Source organism: Salvelinus sp. IW2-2015, linkage group LG6.1 (assembly GCF_002910315.2).
Source record: "Salvelinus sp. IW2-2015 linkage group LG6.1, ASM291031v2, whole genome shotgun sequence".
Lineage (NCBI taxonomy): Eukaryota > Metazoa > Chordata > Actinopteri > Salmoniformes > Salmonidae > Salvelinus > Salvelinus sp. IW2-2015.
In genome coordinates, this window is record NC_036845.1 from 21,781,481 (window position 1) to 21,807,087 (window position 25,607).

General features: G+C 46.4%; 1 protein-coding gene across 4 annotated transcripts; it reads left to right on the plus strand.

Moving 5' to 3' along the window:
• Window positions 1-2,519: 2,519 nt before the first annotated feature.
• arid1aa (AT-rich interaction domain 1Aa) lies at window positions 2,520-25,210 on the plus strand. 4 transcript variants are annotated; one of them, XM_023989403.3, is made up of 20 exons: window positions 2,520-3,769; window positions 8,990-9,208; window positions 9,355-9,978; window positions 10,190-10,324; window positions 11,024-11,264; window positions 11,515-11,604; window positions 11,930-12,103; window positions 12,716-13,040; window positions 15,392-15,537; window positions 16,051-16,157; window positions 16,406-16,621; window positions 18,465-18,669; window positions 19,660-19,789; window positions 19,964-20,151; window positions 20,243-20,402; window positions 20,634-20,759; window positions 20,990-21,107; window positions 21,249-22,113; window positions 22,306-22,436; window positions 22,924-25,210. In XM_023989403.3, exons 1-20 carry the CDS (start codon window positions 2,855-2,857, stop codon window positions 24,859-24,861), a joined length of 7,053 nt encoding a protein of 2,350 aa, XP_023845171.1. In that variant the 5' UTR covers window positions 2,520-2,854; the 3' UTR covers window positions 24,862-25,210. The 4 variants fall into 4 exon arrangements, with proteins under 4 accessions (XP_023845171.1, XP_023845173.1, XP_023845172.1 ...); XM_023989405.3 differs by having other exon boundaries at window positions 20,990-21,086; XM_023989404.3 differs by having other exon boundaries at window positions 16,406-16,615.
• The last annotated feature ends 397 nt before the right edge of the window (window positions 25,211-25,607 follow it).

A 25,607-nucleotide genomic window follows, 5' to 3' on the forward strand; every position in this document is an offset into this window, starting at 1 on the left:
TGATAATGCTCTCAGTAGCCAATGTGAACAAAACCTTTACCTTTAAACAGGTCAACATTCACAAAGCCGCTGGGCCAGACGGATTACCAGGACGTGTACCCAAAGCATGTGCGGACCAACTGACAAGTGTCTTCACTGACATTTTAAACCTCTCCCTGACAGAGTCTGTAATACCTACATGTTTCAAGCAGACCACCATAATCCCTGTGCCAAGGAAGCGAAGGTAACCTGCCTAAATGATTCCCGTCCGTAGCATTCACATCTGTAGCCATAAGGCTGGTCATGGCTCACATCAACAGCATCCTCCCGGACACCCTAGACCCACTCCAATTTGCATACCTCCCCAACAGATCCACAGATGACGCAATCGCACTCCACAATGCCCTTTCCCACCTGGACAAAAGGAGCACCTATGTGAGAATGCTGTTCATTGACTACAGCTCAGCGTAGTGGAGAAGGTTGAGAATTTCAAGTTCCTTGGTGTCCACATCACCAACAAACTATCATGGTCCAAACATACCAAGACAGTCGTGAAGAGGGCACAACAAAACATTTTCCCCCTCAGGAGACTGAAAAGATTTGGCATGGGTCCCCAGATCCTCCAAAGGTTCTACAGCTGCACCATCGAGAGCATCCTGACCAGTTGCATCACCGCCTGCTATGGCAACTGCTCTGCATCTGACCGTAAGGCGCTACAGAGGGTAGTGCGTATGGCCCAGTACATCACTGGAGCCAAACTTCCTGCCATCCAGGACCTATATAATAGGCGTGTCAGAGGAATGCCCATAAAATTGTCAGAAACTCAAGTCACCCAAGTTATAGACTGTTTTCTCTGCTACCACATGGCAAGCGTTACCGGAGCGCCATGTCTCGGACCAAAATGCTCCTCAACAGCTTTTACCCCCAAGCCATAAGACTGCTTAACAATTAATAAAATTTCCACCGGACTATTTACCCCACCCCCCCTTATGTACACGGCTTCTACTCGTTGTTGATTATCTATGCATATTCACTTCACCACTACCTACATGTACAAATTACCTCAACTAACCTGTACCCCCTCACACTGACTCGGTACCGGTACCTCCTGTATATAGCATCGTTATTGTTATTCTTAGGGTTACTTTTTATTATTATTTTTTACTTTAGTCTATTTGGTAAACTGTTCTTGAACTGCACTGTTGGTTAAGGGCTTGTAAGTAAGCATTTCACGGTAAGGTCTACACTTGTTGTATTCGGCGCATGTAACAAATAAAGTTTTTGAATTGATCACTGTTGTCCGGAACAGCTGATGCTCTCATGCATGTTTCAGTGTTACTTGCCTCGAAGCAAGCATAGAAGTAACTTAGCTTGTCTGGTATACAAATCTATAAGATGCTTTATTGTCACATAGACCGAATAGGTGCAGTGAAATGTGTTATTTTACAGGATCAGCCATAGTGTAGTACGCCAACCCTGGAGCAAATTAGGGTTAAGTGCCTTGCTCAAGGGATTTTGGTAATTTTAGAGTACTGGGCAAAGTACCATCATTCATGAAGTGTGTTGTCAATGTTTATACATGTGATTGTGCCTCCTGACTGCCACTTACTGCCTTTTTCATTAGCTCTCCCTTTACAACTGTGTCTGTGTGTGCATGGGGGGACTGTAGATTAACCTCACATTGATCCGAATATGGCTTAAATGCAACAACCCAATTCACCCCCCACCCCTCAAGGAATTTTGATACATTCAAAAAACAAGATGCAACATGTTAATATATATATATATATTTTAACAAACTCTTGTTGTGAGTGGGATTCCCCACCTCAGGGCAAGGTCAGGGTTGGCCAGCGTAGTTCAATGTTGGCGGCTGAGAAAGCTGTGTTCACTGCCCATCCCCCACACTCACAAGAGGAGTGTTTCTGCTTGCGCGGCTGCCGTTAGGAGAGAGAGACAGACAGAGAGGGGGTGGGTAGGGAGAGGGCGTGGAATTAGTGAGAGGGTGCATTAGTCTCGTTCAGGCAAGGTTTTCCCTCTACAATTCTGAGCTAATATTAATTTTAGGCCCAACTGAATTTTGATATTTAGAACATGCTAAAATGACCAGATTGTAGCTGATATGTGTGACTATCTTATTAATTGTTTTCACTTCCTCATTCATTCTTGCGACCTCATCCCATAGTATGCGCTCCGCAGTTCGCACACGATGACACATCGACACTGGTGAAATGCTACCCCCTCAGTCCTTGCCCAGAGCAGGAGTCTTTCAACCAAACGATATTCATTGAACGTGGATACATCATAATGAAACAATGTATTTAATAGTAATTATTATTCAGACTTCCAAATCATGAAACATAATCACTCAATCATCAGGTGCCTGCTTGGCCTGTCGCATGTTGAATTGTTCAAAAACTGTCGATAGAACGGAACAAAGAAATGATGCATGTTTTGAGAATAGTCACATTTAAAACCCAAACATCACTTTACAAATGCAACCATTCTTGTGCCCGTATGCAAGGTAAAACTGAACGAATCCACTCCGTGTTCCCACTGAGCTCCAATCCGTACTTTACTTCTGTCTGTACGGCTCAGTAAAATGGCTGTATCTCGCGGAGCCTCGTGCTGGTTCGCTCCGTTCCTTGCGTCTACTCTCGCCCAGTAATAGAACCCCCAGAATATATGTCTGTTTATGCATCCTTGAGGTGTATTATTACGTGTACAATTATTTTCACATCGGAATCAGGAGACAACCGGATTCGGTCCGGTGAAAGGGGTGGGAATGAGTCGGGACAAGGATAAATGGTTATAAACAATTATTTATATTCAATGCTAGCGTTTGATTGTGACTGACTCGCCGAGAGAGGGGGGTATTATGGCCGCTCAGGTCGCCAGCGCCGCCACTCTCAACACAAGCCCGCCTTCCGAACTAAAGAAGCCGGATCGAGACCCAAATGAGGATTCTATACTGGGGGAAAAGCAGCAGGAAAACAAGCAGTCGGGATTAGAGCGCGGATCTCCGGGCCGGGGGGATCTGCAGGACGGGGCCGATGTTGGAAATGCAGGGGGAGGAGGGGAACCAGAGATGAAGAACGGGAACGGGAACCCGTCCAGGACTATTAATAATCAGAATGATTCCATCGGATCCGAGGGGAATAACCATCCCGGGATGGTACACCACCATGGGTCCGGTTTTCCTCCACCTTCTTATGGATACAGTCAACACTACGGCCGGGCCCCTTTTCATCAACATGGCGGACAACAAAGCCCTGGCATGGCAGCTGCTGCAGGTCCAGCCGTGCAGTCGAGCAATATGATGGACCCATATCAACCCAATTCGCACGACCATGGCTTTTCTAACCACCAGTTTAACAATTACAATCCATTCCCGAACAGAACTCCCTATTCTGGCCAAGGATACGGCATGAACCCCTCGCGTAATACCCAGGCTCCGGCTGCTGGGGGACAGCCAGCTAACGTTAAGCAGCAACCAGCAGGAGGACCCACAGCAATGGCTGCATCTTACAACAATCAGAGATATAATATGGGGAATCCACAGCCAACGTCTACCCCAACCCTCAACCAGCTCCTAACCTCTCCAAGCACCACGCGGGTATATCCAAATTACCCATCTAGTGAATATAGTAATCAGGAAGGAGCTAGTAAGGGACCAACAGACACGGGCAGTAGCGGTCAGTATGGAGGGGGGAATCCGGGTTGGCAACAAAGGACCCATCATCCGCCGCCTATGAGCCCTGGAAGTACAGGGCAACCCCTAGGTAGAAGCCAGGTAAAGGCCCATGTTCCACCGAATCTTTATTACTGTACATTTGGTGTAATCTTATGTATGTAGTTCACAACGTAGCAGGCCAGCCATTGTTGCGAGCCAGTTCGCTTGCAAAGACACTCTAAAATGGCTGCCTCTCGTTTTTCCAACACCACCTCATTAAACAGTATTTATTTAGTTTGTATGAATTCTATCACTTTCAAGCGTCTCTTCTTCGGCAATCCTCCTTATGAGATTGAACTTCGAACGTTCAGAGAATGGAGGCCCGAATCTTGAAAGAGGTGAAAAAGCTCTAAAGGCCTATATTCATTACTCAGACTTGTTTCTTGGCAGGAGGGTATATAACGTAATTAAACAGTTATTCCTTAATAGGTTATTTCTTATCGTTTGCACTGCTAACGTCAGTCGTTTTGGAATACGGTTTAATGTTTATGAATAGACAATACATTTTTATGTCCACAAGTCTGTTTTGATCATTATGGAAATTGTGAAGTCAATGCACAACATTTGCAAGCCCAGAACACTGATGTTGCCTAGACTCAAGTGTACACGTGTGTTTGAAACTGATTTTAAGTGGACTGTACTAATAACTAAATTATGTAAAATGTTACATTTTAATCAACACACACTGGCCTATTTATTTATGAGTGTCATTTGGTGCCTCTGTTGTCAGGAACTGCTTCCACCACTGCATTCTGCTTGTAAACATTGGCCTAGTGATTTGAGTGACTGAGTGCAGGTTGCTTTGCTCTGGGATTTGAATTGTGGAGGTAAAAATCCTGCTGTCAAACCCAGTAGACAGTTGGTCTTGGTTTGACATGCTAGCTGAGATCTGATTGGCTCCTCATCCTGTGCTCTTGGCCATTTATAATTGCATATGCTGTAAAGCAAACAAAAAAAATCCTGATAAGTGCACTCCTCCACACTGCACAAATCCATGAGAGCTCATACTTAACACATTTTTGACAATTTCTCAAAATTACTACTTTGCAATCATCTGTTTCCCACACGTATGACATGCCTGTTTGCACTATTCCGCATGCATTCTATAATAAGGAGAGATGGTCAGAGTTTGGCCCATTGATCAAGTTAATCACATTTAACTTTTGTCAATCCAGTTTGATATTGTGTGCCACTTAAAAAAAAAAATGTTTTTTACATTCTATAGTCTAACCCATACCTGTTGAATTTCTAGATTCATAAACAAAACCGCAACCACGACCAACATGGCAAATAGAAGAGTTTACGGAACTTTGTAGCCTACACGTATCAGTTAGTAACCGTATTTGCACCATCCTATAAAGAAAGGCAGATGAAAATGGCTATAGTATCTTGACCCTCATTGTTAAGCATCCACTATCTCCTCTCATTTTGGATCAAAGTAAAATGGCAAGGTAAATCACTCAAGTTAATGTATTATTACAGTCCTTTTAAAAAGTTTTTGTATCTGCACCATGCATTTATGAGCTACAAATCTGAAACGAAGGAATTTTTCTTAGTGGTTGAGATGTGTACTTTAGATGCCAGATGAGCAATCCATCACAAAAATGTAAACATTTAACACAATAACAATTTGAAGGATCAAATACTGTGGGTGTGATATGAGTGAAATAAAGACATTGCTAAATTAACATTATTTGACAAGGTCAGGTTGCGCAGACCATTTTGACAGGGTTTTTCACATTTGGAAGCAACTGAATTTGACCGAGTTTCCTCAACTCGGTCCTGGGGCATCCCTGGGTGCATGTTTTGGTTTTTGCTCTTGTACTACACAGCGGATTTAAAATAATAAGCTTGATGGTGAGTTGGTTATTTGAATCAGCTGTGTAGTGCTAGGGCAAAAACCAAAACGTGCACCCAGAGGGGGGGGGCCCTAGGACCAAGTTTGGGAAACCCTTATGTAGGCTACAACAAGAACTTGCTGCAGTACCTGAGAACAATATTTGGAGCAATCATATTTGGGCGTGACCACTTTAAATATCATGGAAAGCTGAGGTCGTCAGAGCAGTTTTATCTACGCATGAATATCGCCCAGAACTAACCAACTGTCAGGAAATTATATATATATACATGCTTCGAGACTACAGTGTGGCCTATCTGATGGATGCCCGGCTGTCTTTGGTTACATGCCATAACTCACTAGCATATTAAAGCTGTAATACTCACTCACCTTTACTTCTCCCTAACAAACTTCTACCTGACAATGTTTTGTTCATCAATAGGATCTTTGTTAGGTTGGAAATGCATGCCAATGTTAACATGTTAGGGAGACATCATCCACTATGTCCCATTTGTTTGGTTCATCTATCAATGACATACAGATGTATTCCTGTGTTGACACTGCATAGCGAGGTGAACATGAGCCGTGTGTGTGGCATGAGTAGCTGCTGTATCTCATGTGCCATTCTGTCTCTGTGTGTGACTAAGAATTCCTTCTAACCCCCTTGGCCAATCACAGAGACCGTCCAGCCGCCTCTCCCCCGCCTAGGGAGTCTCCACTCTGTCTTATGCAGATTAGCCATGTGCTGCTTTTATTTATTTCAATTAATTATCTGGAAGCTGGGAAATGTCAAGAAACGCTTTTTGCCCTCCATTTCTAAAGGCCTTTGTTTAGCAGTGACGTGCCAGAGCTGTCTCAAGTCTCAGAGCAGTGTGCATTGACAATGGTACAGATAAAGAATCCAAGCCCATAAGAATCGACTGTGGTAAATGAATGCTTATGTTTTCATTAGCTTGTCCATTTGTTGTTATTAATGTTGTTATCGACATGGAATCTTTTGACGACCCTTGTTTAGGTTGTTTTGAGTTGAGCAAGTTAAACTGATAGGCCTAAGGGTAGCGATTTACATAGAGTGAAATTAAAATGTTGAGATGGAGGCCTAGAGATTTAAGAAAACTTTCTCCATTGAGACGATACCTGACTCATAGTTGTGTTCGCATCATAACAGAGAACAGTTAGTAGGCTACTTTTCCCTCCATTTATGTCATTCATTCAGAGCCAGAATTGCCCCCCCCCCCCCCGAACCAAACAGAAGCACAGCTGGGATGTGTTTATTTAAGATTGGGCAGACTGCCCTCCATTTGAGATGAGCGATATATACATACACATACATACAGACAGTTGAAGTCGGAGGTTTACATACACCTTAGCCAAATACATTTAAACTCAGTTTTTCACAATTCCTGACATTTAATCCTAGTAAAAATTCTGTCTTAGGTCAGTTAGGATCACCACTTTATTTTAGGAATGTGAAATGTCAGAATAATAGTAGAGAGAATTATTTATTTCACCTTTTATTTCTTTCATCACATTTCCAGTGGGTCAGAAGTTTGCATACACTCAATTAGTATTTGATAGCATTGCCTTTAAATTGTTTAACTTGGGTCAAATGTTTCGGGTAGGCTTCCACATGCTTCCCACAATAAGTTGGGTGAATTTTGGCCCATTCCTCCTGACAGAGCTGGTGTAACTGAGTCAGGTTTGTAGGCCTACTTGCTCGCACATGCTTTTTCAGTTCTGCCCACACATTTTCTATAGGATTGAGGTCAGGGCTTTGTGATGGCCACTCCAATACCTTGACTTTGTTGTCCTTAAGCCTTTGGCCACACTTTGTAAGTATGCTTGGGGTCATTGTCCATTTGGAAGACCCATTTGCAACCAAGCTTTAACTTCTGACTGATGTCTTGAGATGTTGCTTTCAAATAATCCACATCATTTTCTTTCCTCATGATGCCATCTATTTTGTGAAGTGCACCAGCCCTCCTGCAGCAAAGCACCCCCACAAACATGATGCGCCACCCCTGTGCTTCATGGTTGAGATGGTGTTCTTCGGCTTGCAAGCCTCCCCCCTTTTCCCTCAAACATAACGATGGTCATTAGGGCCAAACGGTTCCATTTTTGTTTCATCAGACCAGAGGACATTTCTCCAAAAAGTACAATCTTTGTCCCCATGTACAGTTGCATACCGAGTCTGGCTTTTTTATGACGGTTTTGGAGCAGTGGCTTCTTCCTGCTGAGTGGCCTTTCAGGTTATGTCGATATAGGACTCGTTTTACTGTGGATATAGATACTTTTGTACCGGTTTCCTCCAGCATCTTCACAAGGTCCTTTGCTGTTGTTCTGGATTGATTGCACTTTTCGCACAAGTATGTTCATCTCTTGGAGACAGAACGTGTCTCCTCCTGAGCGGTTATGACGGCTGCGTGGTCCCATAGTGTTTATACTTGCGTACTATTGTTTGTACAGATGAACGTGGTACTTCAGGCGTTTGGAAATTGCTCCAATGATGAACCAGAATTGTGGAGTCTACAATTATTTTCTGAGGTCTTGGCTGATTTCTTTTGATTTTCCCATGATGTCAAGCAAAGAGGCACTGAGTTTGAAGGTAGGCCTTGAAATACATCCAAAGGTACACGTCCAATTGACTCAAATGATGTCAATTAGCCTATCAGAAGCTTCTAAAGCCATGACATAATTTCTGGAATTTTCCACGATGTTTAAAGGCGCAGTAAACTTAGTGTATGTACATTTCTGACCTGCTGGAATCTGATACAAGTGAGTTATAAGTGAATAATCTGTTTCTGAAACAATTGTTGGAAAAATGACTTGTGTCATGCCACAAAGTAGATGTCCTAACCGACTTCCAAAAATAGTTTGTTAACATCGAAATTGGAGTGATTGACAAACAAGTTTTAATGACTCCAACCTAAGTGCATGTAAACTTCCGACTTCAACTATATTATATATATAATATATATATATTATATATATATATATATATAATATATATATATATACCCTTCCCAATAGTTATATATATATATATATATATATATATAGCTCCATAACTATTGCACAAAAAAGGTTAATGACCGTGGGAAAAATGTTATAAATAAAACTCCCCTTGTTCCCTTTGCTCTTGTAATGCTTTCATGTGTTCTATGGACTTGCCTTCTGTCATATTTTTTATTTTTTTGCCTATCAGGATGGGAAAATGCGTCCCTATAGCTCTTGCTGTGTTGGGAAGCTTGAAATGTCTGAGTTGGCTTGCATGAGAGACCCCTGCTAGATAATTAAAGTGCTTATAAACTATAGTGTAGTCATCTGCCCGTATCCAAGTATTTTGTGATCTATGGTACATCCTGTCACCCGTACCTCTCATAATTTTTTATAGTGTTCATGTTATGAAGTGTTGTTCATGTATTTGATCTTCTGCTCCACAGCCCCCAGGTGCAATGGATACGATGGCTAAAATGAGAGGCCAGCCGTACGAGGGGGGCAGTCCATACTCACAACAGCCTGGGCAGGGGCCTCCCCCAGGAGCCCAGCAGGGTCATGCATACCCGGGCCAAGGCTACGGTCCACTTAGCTCCCAGAGATACCCGGTGGCCATTCAGGGCCGCACCCCTGGGGCTATGGGAAGCATGCATTACGGGCAGCAGGTCAGTGGTGTCATCAAGCTGACTTATTCTTACATTCTCTCACTCCGAAATCAGCCATCCTTCTCTTCACACACTACTATATGGCTTGCTTGTCATATGCTTACCCATTTGCTTGATTTCTAACTTTGGTATGTATTTGTGTGTAGATGCAATCTTATGGACAGCAGGGACCAGGAGGCTATGGGCCTCAGGGCCAAGGGCCCTACTACAGCCAACAGGGCCAGGCTTCACACCCAGGCCAGCAGCAAGGGCCCTACCCCCAGGCACCTCCGGGACAGCAGGGTGGTCAGACACCCTACCCTCAGCAGTCCCACCCTTCCCAGACGTCATCCTCACATGCCCAGGGTGGGCCGCCCTATCCGCAGCCCCATATGCCCCCCCAGTCCCAGGGCCCGCAGCCAGGTCCATCCCAAGGGACCCCGCAGTCTCAGCCTCCCTACTCCCAGGGCCCGGCCCAGGCTCAGACCCAGTCTGGTCAGCCTCCTTACCCCCAGCAACAGGGGCCTCCCAGCCAGCCACCACAGCAGGCCAGCTCCCAGGTCCCAGCAGGGTCGCAGCCCCAGCTTAGCTATCCACCCACGCAGGGCCCACAGCAGCTCTCCACACAGCAGCAGCAACCCCAGACACCCACTCAACCCCCTCAGCAACCACCAGGTCACAGCCAGCATCCACAGGTCCAGCCTGCATCCTACTCCCAGAATCCTCCACAGCAACAACAACAACAGTCACAGCAGTCACCTTACCAACGCTTCCCTCCTCCACCACAGCAGGTACAACTGAATTTGGTGTGTGTGTGTGCGTGCACGTGCGCGCAATTGATGTTTTTTTGATTGAGGTACCTTTGATATCGTCGTTGAACGTGCAGTACCGGTTGCCATACTTGGTCAGCAGATGGAAGGCATTGGTATTGTCACTGTGTATTCTCATGTACACATATATGTGAATGCTCTTCAATACTGATTGTCTCGTTCTCTCCCCCAGGAGATATCCCAGGACTCGTTCAGTTCCCAGTCTAGCGCCCCTCCCTCCAACCAGCCCAAAAGTGGCTCGGAGGACGTCAGCGTACAAGGCCGGCCGTCCAGCCTACCCGTGAGTCCTCACCCAACCTGTGCAAAGGTATACTATACGTCTATAAATCAAATTATTACATTGTTCTGAAATCATAATGCATTGAAACATGTTTGCGTGATTCCATGTGACCCATTTTAGTCTTAACATAGTCAAACCGGTGTGTGTGGTGTTGTGGTTAATTAATGCTACCCGTGTTTATTTTGTATGGCATTTGAGTGTGTGTGTGTCTGTAGATGTCATTGGGCATGCATAGCGAACTTGCAGAAATGTTGTGTGGCAGTCTGGGAGATGAATATTAGTAAATTTGAGCAGAGCTCGGGCCTGGATAAAAACGAGAGCGAAAGCGACGGTATCAGATTGTATAAAATTTACATGGCAGGGTTGCTCCGTGCTGAGTCGGCACACATCCACCGTAACCATGACAACCCCCTGCTCTAATATGCTATCTCTTTTCCTCGACAAGATCAATAACCATAACTGTGTGTCACATGTCTCCAAACCTAGTAGAAAGTGTGCTGCCATGCTTTCCAAGACTGAGGAGATTAATTTGTGCTTGCATCCTGTATGTGCTTCTGTTGTGCTAGTAGACAGAGCTACAGGAAGTGCATGGAGTCGTTATCAAGACATCTCACTGCTAACTGTACAGTCAGCTAATGGCTGTCATGTCGATTCCATCAGGCCGGCGTTTTTATACAGCGTCTCCTCACCGTAGGTCCCGTTCTCTCCTGTCTTGTGTGTCTGCAGGATCTCTCAGGCTCCATCGATGACCTTCGCACTGGCACGGATGGCGCTCTGAGTCCTGGCGTGAGCACTTCAGGTGTGTCAAGCAGCCAGGGCGAGCAGAGCAACCTGGCCCAGTCGCCATTCTCGCCCCACACCTCTCCCCATCTGCCAGGCATCCGAGGGCCCTCGCCGTCGCCCGCCGGCTCCCCTGCCAGTGCCACCACCTCCCGCACGGGACCCCTCTCACCCGCCACAATGCCAGGTGAACACACATACACGAGTGCGCACACATACATGGGTTTTTCTGACATGTACTAGGACACATGCAATTTGTTATACATATACACGATGACAACAAAATGACCATAGATTGAAACAGTGGAGCTACTGCAGCCAATAATCTTTTAAAATGATACGGTTTTAAAAGGTGCTTGGCTGCAGTAGCTCCACTGTTTCAATCTATGGTCATTTTGTTGGATTAACTTAAGTGTCCCTTAAATATTGTTGTTTAGGGACCCAGATGCCGCCTAGACCATCGAGTGTACAGTCTGACGGGAGTCTGCACCCCGCCATGAGCCAGTCTCCCATGGCCCAGGACAGAGGTGAGTTCACCCTAACTGAGAATCCCCTCACACAGTACTACCCCGCTCTGCAGGGATCACTGACAGTGTTCTGTTTTAATGAAACTTAGGCTGCACTTTCTTTTATGGTACCTGGTACTTACCAGAAAATAGGTACTTTCTGGTAACAATAGGTACTTTCTGGTACTTCAAATAATATTACATGTAATTGCCATTTTACCATGTACGTTCTAAGTAAATACTGGCAAATTTCTGTACCGAAGGCTTCTGATGTGTCTTATGAGAGATTTCCAGTGTTTTGTTGGAGGATTAACATCTCTTTCACTCTCTTCTCTGACCCTGCCAGGGTTCATGCAGAGAAACCCCCAGATGCCCCCCTACGGCTCACCACAGTCTGCCTCTCCCCTGTCACCACGACAGTCCTCTGGAGGCCAGGTGCACCCTGGGATGGGACCTTATCAGCAGCAGAACAACTCCATGGGGGGCTACGGACCTCAGGGTGGGCAGTATGGCCCACAAGGTGAGTTCTGTGGGTTACACTGTGCAACAAAGGAAAGGGGCTGGTGGCAAAATATCAACATTTGGTGCACTTTAAAAATAACAACTCAGTTGATATACCAAATAGACTTTTAATCATTTTGATCTTTAACATTTTGGTTATCCTCTGACTGCCAATGTATAAATGCTTCCCACTTTATTATCTCACCATCCTGTCAAGTTGCTTCTTGTTTGTTCCTCCAGCCAAATCAATGGAATATGTATTTTTGCCTCATAGGAATTCCCTCCTATCAGCTCATCCCTCCCTCTCTGAGCCTAGCGCAGCTATTTTTAGCCATGGAGAACAGTCAGCTGACATAGCAGAGCCCCCCCTGTCAGTAGAGCTGCCACTGTGATGGCAGGCTCATAGCTCAGTGTGCACAAATCCACTGCCAGCTCAGTATAGTGCCTTGCACAACTTCAACAGAAATTAGCAGTCATGTACACATTTCACAATAGAACCCCAAGTTGATTAAAGATTTAGTTTGTTGTTTTGCGCATATAACTAGTCTTCCCAATGTCACCCGAGCAGTGTTTATTTAAATTTTTTAACATACATTTTTTACACACATTGTTTTTGTCCATTCTACTACAGGTTATCCCCGGCAACCTGGATACAACAACATGCCCAATGCCAACTACCCAGGCATGGGTAACCCCATGAACCCTGGCCCTGGCAACCCCATGTCTGGGCAAGGGGGGCTGCCGTATGCAGGCATCCCCCCTGGTAGAATGCCTCCGGGCCAGGTGGGAGTGCGTCCCTATGGCCCCAACATGGGGCCCAACATGCCACCCAACATGGGTAACATGCCACCTCAGGTGGGCTCAGGGATGTGCCCTCCCCCCGGCCTCAACCGGAAGGCCCAGGAGGCTGCAGCTGTAGTCATGCAACACGCTGCTACCAACTCCATACACAGCAGGTACGCTGTACTCTTTACTAAACCATATTACACATGTACAGTGCATTTGGAAAGTATTCAGAGCCCTTGACTTTTTCCACATTTTGTTACGTTACAGCCTTACATGCTGACCAGACAGCTCGCTCGCGTGCATGTTGATTTTGTCCACCCACACTAGACGCGATCAGGACACGCAGGTTGAAATATCAAAACTAACTCTGAACCAACAATATTAATTTGGGGACAGGTCGAAAAGGATAAAAATTTGTCCTGGGCTATAAACATTGGGTTGTTATTTTACCTGAAATGCACAAGGCACAATGTACTCCGACAATTAATCCACAGATAAAAGGGTAAACCAAGGTTTTTTTCTAGTAATCTCTCCTCCTTCAGGCTTCTTCTTTGGACTTTATATGGTGGTTGGCAACCAACTTTAAGGTGCATTACCATTACCAACTGGACTGGAGTGTGGACCTCAGTTCATCCTTCAATCACCCATGTGGGTATATGCTCCTATAAACCAATGAGGAGATGGGAGAGGCAGGACTTGCAGTGCGTCACAAATAGAACCAAGTCCTATTTTAATGTCTGGCTATGCAGATGCTCGCGCAGTCTGGATGCAATGATTGAATAACATGTATATGTATATTAATTTTGCAACGCTCGCACATGCGACGCGGGCGGTGTGGACAGCATGTTTTTCTAAAATGGATTAAATAGTTTTTTCCCCCTAATCAAGCTACTACACACAATACCCCATAATGACAAAGCAAAAACGTTTTTTTAGAAATGTTTGATTATTTATTACAAATAAGAACTGAAATATTACATTTACATAAGTACTCAGACCCTCTACTCAGTACTTTGTTGAAGCACCTTCGGCAGCGATTACAGCCTCGAGTTCTTAGGTATGACGCTACAAGCTTGGCATACCTGTATTTGGGGAGTTTCTCCCATTCTCTGCAGATCCTCTCAAGCTCTTTTGGTTTTTAGTTTTAGGTTTTGCCAGAGATGTTCGATCGGGTTCAAGTCCGGGCTCTGGCTGAGCCACTCCAGGACATTCAGAGACTTGTGCCGAAGCCACTCCTGCGTTGTCTTGGCTGTGTGCTTAGTTGTTGTCCTGTTGGAAGATAAACCTTCGCCCCTGGTCTGAGGTCCTGAGCCCTCTGGAGCAGGTTTTCATCAAGGATCTATCTGTACTTTGCTCTGTTCATCTTTCCCTCGATCCTGACTAGCCTCCCAGTCCCTGCCACTGAAAAACATCCCCATAGCATGATGCTACCACCACCAGGTTTRCTCCAGATGTGACGCTTGGCATTCAGGCCAAAAAGTTCAATCTTTGTTTCATCAGACCAGGGAATCTTGTTTCTCATGGTCTGAGAGTCATTTAGGTGCCTTTTGGCAAACTCCAAGCAGACTGCCATGCCTTTTATTGAGGAGTGTCTTCTGTCTGGCCACTGTACCATAAAGGCCTGATTGGTGGAGTTCTGCAGAGATGGTTGTCCTTCTGGAAGGTTCTCCCATCTTCAGAGGAACTCTGGAGCTCTATCAGAGTAACCATCGGGTTCTTGGTCACCTCCCTGACCAAGGCCCTTCTCCCTTTGGCCGGGCTGCAAGATTTAGGAATAGTCTTTGTGGTTCCAAACTTCTTTCATTTAAGAATGATGGAGTCCACTGTGTTCTTTGAGACCTTCAATGCTGCAGACTTTTTTTTGGTACCCTTCACCAGATCTGTGCCTCGACACAATCCTGTCTCTGAGCTATACGGACAATTCCTTTGACCACGTGGCTTGGTTTTTGCTTTGACATGCACTGTCAACTGTGGGACGTTATATAGACAGGTGTGTGCCTCCACCCAATATGTTATTTTTATAATCATTGTTAATGTGTTGAGTATGTGATATCTGGTCCTAACTAGTAGATTTTCCTGTACGTTGAAGGTCCTGTAAAGGCAGTGAGAGGAGGAGTGATTAGAGCAGCAGGAAATAAAGAACAGGAGAAAGCAGATGAGTTGAAGACAGACTCACTGAGAGGTAGACAGGCAGAGGCAGACGAGATGTTCTCCAGCCCCTGTCACTACGAGGAATACCTGACACTCACATTACATCCAAACACATTAAAAGCATTGGAAAGTTCAGATGCAGATTCAGCATATTTTCTCTCTCTTTAGGCTTTACAGTCTTCACAGTTGTACAAAGTCACTAGACATGTTTGTATCAAGAACAAGGAATTCCCCCTTGCAATGGCACTCATAACAGTCTTGCTTATTTAGTGATATTGTTGCATAACTGATTTTTTTCAGCAGGAGAGGAATGTTTTTCACTCTGAAATCATGCTACATGCTAAAAGTGTGGTTGTCCCTCATCGTTCAGGATGCCTGGCTACCCCAACATGCCCCCTGGCATGATGGGCCCTGGCGCCCCCTATGGCCCTCCCATGAACAACATGCCTGGCATGATGAACCCGCAGGGCGGCTCGCCTTTCCCTATGGGGCCCAACATGGCCAATAACTCCAGTGGTGAGTACTGTTGTCCAATACTGTTGCTCCATGGTGCCCCAGGTATTTCTGATATGGCAGGATGACTTTGGTTGGGACAGTGGTCAGTGGCATAGGTTTGCTTTGGGGTGGCCAGTAAGTAAGGCCTGATGCAATTTGTCTGCAGTGTTTTCACAATAGACCTTTTTCTCATCTGAAAGTTCTAGCATAGACGGATGAGTTTTCCAAAACAAATATTGTTTTAGTGCAGTCGTTGTTAATCTAAGTCGCACTTGAGGAAAGTTTTTGCATTGGTTTCACCAGAGCATTTCCTATCCTGTTTGAAGATAACGTTGGTCAATGAACAATGGCCGCGGTATGAATAAGTTCTATGGGGGAATCTTTGTTAGTCTGTAATGCTCTGAAATTAGAATACAAAAAATGTCAGCTGCCTCTGGTCATTCAGCACTTGTTTGGTATATGTCCTGATCCCGAGAATTGTTGTTCAAAAGCTGTTGAACAGTGCTCAACCCCACAATGTACCCTTGTATCTAGGTTTGGCCCCAAGTCCAGAGTTTGGTATGGATGGGAAAATGAACCAGGGCCAGAAGATGAACAACAAAGTGGACGGAACACCGAAAGCGGAACCGACTAAATCCAAGGTGATAAGATAATGTCTTTGTCTGTCCACTTGGGACAATTTTGTTTAGGGCTTGTGTGTACGTTAAAAGAAACTACGTTATAAACCATATTGTTTGTAAACCGTTAACACACATGTTACCATCATACTTTTGATTTTATTCCGTGGTTATTACAGTTGCCAATGAGCTAGCTACTAAAGGGAAATAAGACCAATGGGTTTATAACCCAACCCTTTCCCTCATGACGGCTCTCTCTTGCCGCCTTCCAGAAGTCGAGCTCTTCCACGACAACCAACGAGAAGATCACCCGTCTGTACGAGCTGGGCCCCGAGCTCGAGAGGAAGATGTGGGTGGACCGCTACCTGGGCTTTATCGAGGAAAAAGCCATGGGCATGACCAACCTGCCTGCTGTGGGCCGCAAACCCCTAGACCTCTTCAGACTCTACGTCTCGGTCAAGGAGATTGGAGGCTTCGCACAGGTCAGTGTAGGTTTGTGCTGTACTATGCATGCATACACTGTAGTGTGTTTGATCTATTTATTTCCCTATTGAGGTGCCCTCTTGGCCAGGTTTCCCTTTATAAAAGAGGTCTTCTGACCTCAATGGGAATTCCTGGATAAATATACACAACCGTTAGAAATGTCCTTGTTTTTGAAAGAAAATACAATTTTTGGGGTATTAAAATAACATCAAATTGATCAGAAGTACAGTGTAGACATTGTTAATGACTATTGTAGCTGGAAACGGCAGATTTTTCAAAAATCAAATATCTACATAGGCGTACAGAGGCCCATTATCAGCAACCATCACTCCTGTGTTCCAATGGCACGTTGTTAGCTAATCCAAGTGTAGAATTTTAAAAGGCTAATTGGTCATTATAAAACCCTTTTGCAATTATGTTAGTACAGCTGAAAACTGTTGTACTGATTAAAGAAGCAATAAAACTGGCCTTCTTTAGACTAGTTGAGTATCTGGAGCATTAGATTTTGTGGGTTCGATTACAGGCTCAAAATGGCTAGAAACAAATAACTTTCTTCTGAAACTTGTCAGCCTATTCTCGTTCTGAGAAATGAAGGCTATTCCATGCGGGAAATTGCCAAGAAACTGAAGATATCTTACAACGTTGTGTACTACTCCCTTCACAGAACAGCGCAAACTGGCTCTAACCAGAATAGAAAGAGGAGTGGGAGGCCCTGGTGCATAACTGAGCAAGAGGAAAAGTACATTAGTGTCTAGTTTGAGAAACAGACGCTTTACAAGTCCTCAACTGGCAGCTTCATTAAATAGTACCTGCAAAACACCAGTCTCAACGTCAGTGAAGATGCGACTCCGGGATGCAAAGAAAAAGCCATATCTCAGACTGGCCAATAAAAATAAAAGATTAAGACAGGCAAAATAACAGACACTGGACAGAGGAACTCTGCCTAGAAGGCCAGCATCCTGAAGTCGCCTCTTCACTGTTGACGTTGAGACTGGTGTTTTGCAGGTACTATTTAATGAAGCTGCCAATTGAGGACTTGTTTGAGAAACAGCCGCATCACTAGACACTAATGTACTTGTCCTCTTGCTCAGTTGTGCACCAGGGCCTCCCACTCCTCTTTCTATTCTGGTTAGAGCCAGTTTGCGCTGTTGTGTGAAGGGAGTAGTACACAGCGTTGTAAGAGATCTTCAGTTTCTTGGCAATTTCTCGCATGGAATAGCCTTCATTTTTCAGAACAAGAATAAACTGACAAGTTTCAGAAGAAAGTTATTTGTTTCAGAAGAAAGTTATTTGTTTCTAGCCATTTTGAGCCTGTAATTGAATCCACACATGCTGATGCTCCATATACTCAACTAGTCTAAAGGCCAGTTCTTTAATCAGAACAGTTTTCAGCTGTGCTAACATAATTACAAAAGGGTTTTCTAATGATCAATTAGCCTTTTAAAATGATATACTTGGATTAGCTAACACAACGTGCCATTGGAACACAGGAGTGATGGTTGCTAATAATAGGCTTCTGTACGCCTATGTAGATACTCCATAAAGAATCTGCCGTTTCCAGCTACAATAGTCATTTACAACATTTACAATGTCTACAATGTATTTCTGATCAATTTGATGTTATTTTAATGGACAAAAATTTTGCTTTTCTTTAAAAGACAAGGACATTTCTAAGTGACCACAAACATTTGAACGGTAGTGTAGGTTCAATAAATAAGTATAACACATGCACAAACACACCTTAGAACACGTATAAACACACCATGCACAATCTCTTGGTTATTATTTGTTCATCCCCTTCTCTCTGGTCCCTGTTTTAATGTCCCTATCTTCATGCTCTATGTCCAGGTGAACAAGAACAAGAAGTGGCGTGAGCTGTCCACCAACCTGAACGTTGGCACGTCAAGCAGCGCCGCCAGCTCCCTGAAGAAGCAGTACATCCAGTGTCTGTACGCCTTCGAGTGCAAGATCGAACGTGGGGAGGACCCCCCTCCTGAGATCATCACTGACAACAAGAAGGCCAACCAGGCGAAGGTCCAGCCACCCTCCCCAGGTCAGTGCAGACGGTTATCCACACTATGCTGGGTCGTAATTATTAGGCATCAAACGTTAGAAAACGGACTGAAACTGGTTGGGACTACCTGATCTTGTCCAATATGAAACGCTAATTTTCGTTGTAAAAAGGTTTTAATTTTTTGTTGTTGTGAAGTTAATGTATTTGATTTGAACAGGGAGTCCCATTGAGACCGAGATCTCTTTCACAATGGAGCCCTGCATACGCATAATTTACAAAATACAATATAAAAATATATTTTTGTCAAAAATCACATTCATCAGGAAAGAGGTTCCCAATCAACATTTTGAACTGCCTGAGAGGCACCAGAACATCCAGTTGTAGGGAACACTGTAGATTGTTCCATACATGGGGTGCAAAGAAAATAAACAGAGATTTACCTAACTCTGTGGAGACTGAAGAGATTTCCAGAGTTAGCCATCCTTGAGATAGGGTATTTTTGTAAGAGAACTTTAGAAATCAAAATAAAGCAATAAATCGACCTACTTGAATTCAGAGGACCAGCTTACTATCTGGTAAAGAATGCAGTGACGTGTACTGAACCTGACTCCATAATAACAACTAAGTGCACTATGTTAAATGTATCTAACGGCTTTAATGAAGTGGCAGCTGCATTCATAAAGATAATTTCGCCACAGTCTAGTATTGGTAGAAATGTCGATTGAATGACCTGTATAATTAAGCAATAAGGCGTGGTATATGGCCAATATACCACGGTTAAGGGCTGTTCTTAGCCACGACCCAACGCATAGCCTTAGTATATTGGCCATATAGCACAAACCCCCAAGGTGTCTTATTGATATTATAAACTGGTTACCAATGTAATTAGACCAGTAAATAGTAATTATTGTCATACCTGTGGTATATAGTTTGACATACCACGGCTTTCAGACAATCAGCATCCAAGGGCTCGAACCACCCGATGAAAGTCAACTCTAATTGAAATGTCCCTCTTTTTTTCCCCGGTAGCTGGATCCGGTTCTCTCCAGGGCCCTCAGACCCCCCAGTCCACCAGCAGCTCCATGGCCGAGGGCAGCGACCTCAAGCCCCCCACACCTGCCTCCACCCCACACCCCACCCAGATGCCACCCGGGGCCAGGTGAGTCGCAGCGCTTCAATCTCATCCTCTTTGAGTTATCAATTGCATTCAGGAGATTCAATTCTTCAATTGGACGTTTAATTTACTTATTGAATTTAAATGGAATTCACCCCAATTCTGCTATCCGCTTTGATGAACCCCTATTTACTCACTAAACGTCCCCCTATCTTTTAGGAGCAATGTGGCGCTGCAGGACCCATTTGCTGACGGTAGTGACCCTACTTTCCCCAGAAGGAACTCCATGACCCCTAACTCTGGCTACCAGTCTGGCATGAGTACCCCAGAGATGCCAGGTCGCATGGGTCCAGGGCCCTACGAGGGTCCAGGGCCTAACAAAGACCCCTTTGGTGCCATGCGGAAAGGTGGGTAGAAGAGGCTACAAGAAAGATCCCTAGAAACTGATGGTGCTGGGAAGCTGGGTCCCTTGCTGACAGAGTGTGTATTTCTTTCCAGTTGGGGAGCAGTTCTTGCCTGCCAGTCAGGGTCCTAACAGTGGGATGGCTGAACAGCAACAGTTTAACCGTGGGCCTCCTCCAGGTGCTATGGGGAACATGTCGATGGCTCAGAGACAACAGTACGGACCAGGACCTTACGGACAAGGCTACGAAAGGAGGTAAGACCCTACACACGCTTAGATCGTAGAAATGTAATTACTATAAAGGACATCCACATTCAAGTCAATATGTCTATGATGGGGGGACTGGAGGCCATATTGAGTATAATTCTATTTCTATACAGCCACCATCTTTGACTGCGAAGAAGTCTGCTCATTTCCTTTTTTTATGGAAATGATTCGTACTAAGTGTGGTCAACCAACCTTGTCCTGTATGGTGTTGTTTACCAGGCCAGAGCAGGGGATGGGCCCAGAGGGCAGCATGGGATCTGGTGCACCGCAGCCAAACCTGATGCCTGTCAACTCCGACACGGGGATGTATTCGCCAAACCGCTACCCACCACAGCAGCAGCCACGGTAAGTTCACCACCCAGCACCACTCTCTCTCAGGAGAGGTCTGGCACAAACTTGTGCAGACAGACACCATGTACTGACTGTCTCAGCATTTATAGTCTTGCAATATTGTAAAGATTGGGTTGTTTTTCAGAGGGTTTATTGGCACACTAGCAGTATACTGTAGCAATATTAGGTACATAGGCACTCGGCTTATTTGGAATGTCATGCTGATGTATTGTGGTTGTTTACAGGAATGATTCCTATGGTAATCAATATCCTGGCCATGGTACTCCCCCTGGTGGTTCTTATCCCAATCAACAGCCAGGAATGTACCCACAGCAACAACAGGTGATGGCTCTAACCCACTGTGTAAGCACTGGAAATCAAACTGTAATGTGGTAACCACGAGCCATGTGTTATTACCCCAAAAAGTAGTACTTACTGTATATATGAGTAACAGCCATCAACATTCATCTGATGAAACTAACTAAGCATATTTGCTCTATACAGAACTACAAGCGTCCCGTGGAAGGGGGCTACCCACCAGCGAAGCGTCACGAGGGTGAGATGTACAGTGCGCCCTTCAGTGCAGGGCTGCAGCAGCAGCAACAACCGCAGCAGCAGCCAGGGGTGGCCTCTGCACCCCCTGCTGGCCAGCCAGAGATGTACCAACCCCAGTACAGCAGCGGCTCCTTCACCGGCACTGACCGCCGCCTACCTGGTCCCCAGGGCCAGTTCCCCTTCCCCTTCAACAGAGAGCGCATGCAGGCCACCACTGGGCCCAACGCCCAGCCCTCCATGCCCCCTCAGATGATGCAGCCAAGCCCTGACGGCCCCCAGGGTGGCGTGTGGCAGGGCCGCGGGGAGATGAACTATCCTGGCAATTACCCCAACCGGCAGGGTGGCCCCCCAGGGGGCTCAGCCCAGGGCCCCGGACACCCCGGCATGAACCGCGGTTCGGAGGAAATGTCATCAGAGCAGCGCATGAACCACGAGGGCCAATGGGGGCCAGGTCAGATGGGCCCTCGGCAGCCCCCCTACGGCCCTGGAGGGACGGGCCCGCCCATGACCCGCACCCTACAGTCCAACTACCAATCTGCTCAGGCCATGCAGAACCACATTCCACAGGTGTCCAGTCCCTCCCCCATGCCCCGCGGGGGCCCCATGGAGAGCCGGACGTCGCCCAGTAAATCTCCCTACATGCACAGTGGCATCAAGATGCAAAAGGCAGGGCCCCCGGTTCCTGCCTCTCACATAGTGCCCCAGTCTGTGCAGTCCCCTCTGATCCGTAGAGACATGCCCTTTCCCCCAGGCTCAGTGGAGGCCACCCACCCCATCCTAAAACCACGCCGATGCCTCACAACGAAAGATATCGGTATGGCTATCACATTCCACAACTCCACCAACAATCAATGTTATTATACATGCGTTATACAGTATTTAGGGATCACATTTGGACATTACAATGATAGGTTGCTTCTGCTCTCTATGAACGAGTTTGTATTGTGTGGTCCATCAGTACTGTGAAGGGTATCCGCTTGAGTTAAAATACTGTGTATCTCCATAGGGACCCCAGAGGCTTGGAGGGTGATGATGTCCCTAAAGTCTGGCCTGTTGGCTGAGAGCACGTGGGCCCTCGACACCATCAACATCCTCCTGTATGACGACAACAGCATCTCCACCTTCAACCTCAATTCGGTGAGCTAACAAGACTGGTAGCTTAGCGGGTAGAGGTTTGGGCCAGTAACCAAAAGTTCGCTAGTTCAAATCCCGAGCCAACAAGGTGAAAAATCTGATGGTGCCCGTGAGTAAGGTGCTTAAACCTAATTTTGCCAGACCCTAGATGTGACCCCACTTTCTGAGGGTGTCTTGGGGAGAGTCTGCTATACAAAACACATTAATACACACTTGTACAAGTGTAAATACACTTGTAAGCAAATATAAGCACCCACTAAATTATTATTACTATACTGGCCACAATGTGGGATAGAGGTTTTAATAAAAACCCTACATGGTAAACCTATCCAATTAGAAATGTAATATTTTTTGATTTAGGGCTTTTTCTTTTGTTTTTACATTTATCCTTTCACAAATGTATTACATTTGACCTATTCCCAAACCCTTTTCCAGATTTTCTGTCATGCACATAATATCATACAATGCAAAATATTGATCTTCTCCTCAGCTGCCTGGCCTGCTGGAGCTGGTGGTGGAGTACTTCCGGCGCTGCCTCATCGAGATCTTTGGGATCTTGCGCGAGTACGAGGTGGGCGATCCCGGCCAGAGGACTCTACTGGACCCTGACGCCCTGAAAAGAGACTGGAGCTGCATGGAAGATGAGGAACCAGGGGTGGAGGACATGAAGGTAGAAGGAGAGGATGAGGAGGATGATGACAATGAGGAGGAAGAAGAGGTGGTGGTGCAGCGTTCAAAACAGCCGGCCGGGACGACAATTGAGGGACAGGCTCAGGTGAAGCAAGAGGATGAGCAGGAGTCGTGCTCAGAACGGGATACTCTGATAGAGAAGGATGCTGAAGATAAGGAGAAGAGCTTCTCTACCTTTGAGCAGCCCAGCTCTTCATCGGACCCCCCTGGCCTTGGCCCGGCTACCCCCCAGGAGAGACCCAAACAGGCAAGCAAGTTCGACAAGCTCCCACTGAAGATGGTACGGAAGAAGGACCCGTTTCCAGCAGGCAGGGCAAGCCAGAGAGGAAAAGTGCAGGAGTTCGACAGTGGGCTGCTCCACTGGAGCGCCGGCGGGGGAGACAGCACAGAACACATCCAGACCCACTTTGAGAGGAGGGAGGAATTTCTGGTCCCACGAGAACAAGTGCTGGTCGTCCCAACAGCCAAAAGGAAAAGGCTAGGAACAGAGATGGTGGGGGACAAGGACAATGCTACCCCCACAGAGAAAGACAAGCAGAAAGGTGGGGGAGATCAGAGGCCCTCCCAGCCATCATCCACAGAGAAGGCCTCAACAACAACCGACACCTCAGCCGACGGTAAGGAGGGAAAGTCCGAGCACTCGGACGCTGAGACAGAGGAAACGTCACAGACGGAAGAGCCCCAGAGCCAGCAGGAGAACGACAAACCGAGTGGCCCTCCTCGTCAACAAGTTCCCCAGCGTGTGGTGGAGGACGAGCCTCACAGCAAGGACGAGGGCCCACTGCTTACACTGGCCAACTGGCAGGACGCTCTAGCCCGCCGCTGCGTCTGCGTCTCCAACATCGTGCGCAGCCTCTCCTTCGTGCCTGGCAACGACCAGGAGATGTCCAAACACCCTGGCCTCATGCTGCTGCTGGGTCGCCTAGTGCTGCTGCACCACCGCCACCCTGAGAGGAAYCAGGCCCCGCTCACCTACGAGAAGGAGGAGGAGTCTGATGACTGRCTTGGCCAGAGGGARGAYTGGTGGTGGGACTGCCTGTCGCTGTTGAGGGAGAACTGCCTGGTCACTCTMGCCAACATCTCTGGCCAGCTGGACCTCTCCATCTACCCCGAGAGCATCTGCCTTCCMCTGCTGGACGGCCTCCTCCACTGGGCRGTGTGCCCRTCGGCTGAGGCCCAYGACCCCTTCCCCACGTTGGGGCCKCACAGCGCAATGTCKCCCCAGAGACTGGTCRTGGAGACRCTCAGCAAGCTGAGCATCCAAGACAACAATGTGGACCTGGTCRTGGCCACGCCGCCGTTGGGTCGGTTAGAGAAGCTSTATGGGACCTTGGTGCGGCTGGTTGGGGAGAGAAAGGTGGCCGTCTGCAGGGAGATGTCGGTGGTGTTGTTGGCCAACCTGGCCCAGGGAGACAGCATGGCAGCGCGCGCCATTGCCGTGCAGAAGGGAAGCGTGGGTAACCTCCTGGGCTTCTTGGAGGACAGCCTGGCGGCCACCCAGCTACAGCAGAGCCAGAGCTCTCTGCTGCACCTGCAGGGGATGCACTTTGAGCCCACCAGTAATGACATGATGCGGCGGGCGGCCCGGGCCCTGCACGCCTTAGCCAAGGTGGAGGAGAACCACTCAGAGTTCACACTCTACGAGTCACGCCTCCTTGACCTCTCAGTGTCACCTCTCATGAACTCGGTGGTGTCTCATGTTATCTGCGATGTACTCTTTCTGATTGGCCAGTCATGACAGCTGTAGGGAGCTTTGGCTCCACCTCCTCTTGGTTTCGTCCCCCCCCCTCACCCCCTGGTTACAACCTGGCTTGTATGTGTGTAGGGGGCAGGGAAAGTTCAAGTGACTGTTTTTAATTTATGCAAACCCTTCAGATTCCACTCTGAGCCCCCTTTCGCTGTTCTCACTCAAGGAGAAGGGACGTCACAAAGCTGCAGTGGTGGATTTACAAACAAGAGACTCCACAAACTGACACAACTTGTAACATTAATGCCAACTAGATGACAGAGTGGAGAACCTGGGTTTAGGAGTGTTCCACATGTTTAAATTTTTTTTTTTTTTGGGGGGGGGGTGTATTTTTAATAAAGATGAATAAATAGCTGAAAAACAAACTGTAACCAAAGTTGCTGTCTCGTTTACAGGAGATTTGGGGATAATGTGTGCCCTTGTGTGCCCCTCGAGAGCACAGTGAGTGAGTCAGACTGGTTCATGTTTGGAGGTAAAGCAGACTGAGGAACAGCCTGATCTGATGGCATAGTTGCTGTAATTGGATGCTTACCAGTCAGCCTACCACTCAGTAGGCTGTTGAGACGCCTTCGCTGGGGAGGCCTGTGCAGTAGATTGTAGGGCATTTTCTCTACCGTACTGCTCGAGTGTCAGGCATTCTGTAAAAAAGTTTCACACAGAAAAACGTTGCCAATGCAGCTCTACTAGAGTTAAAAGGTCATTTTAGTTTTCATGTTAAAAGCTAAAAAGGCTTTCCC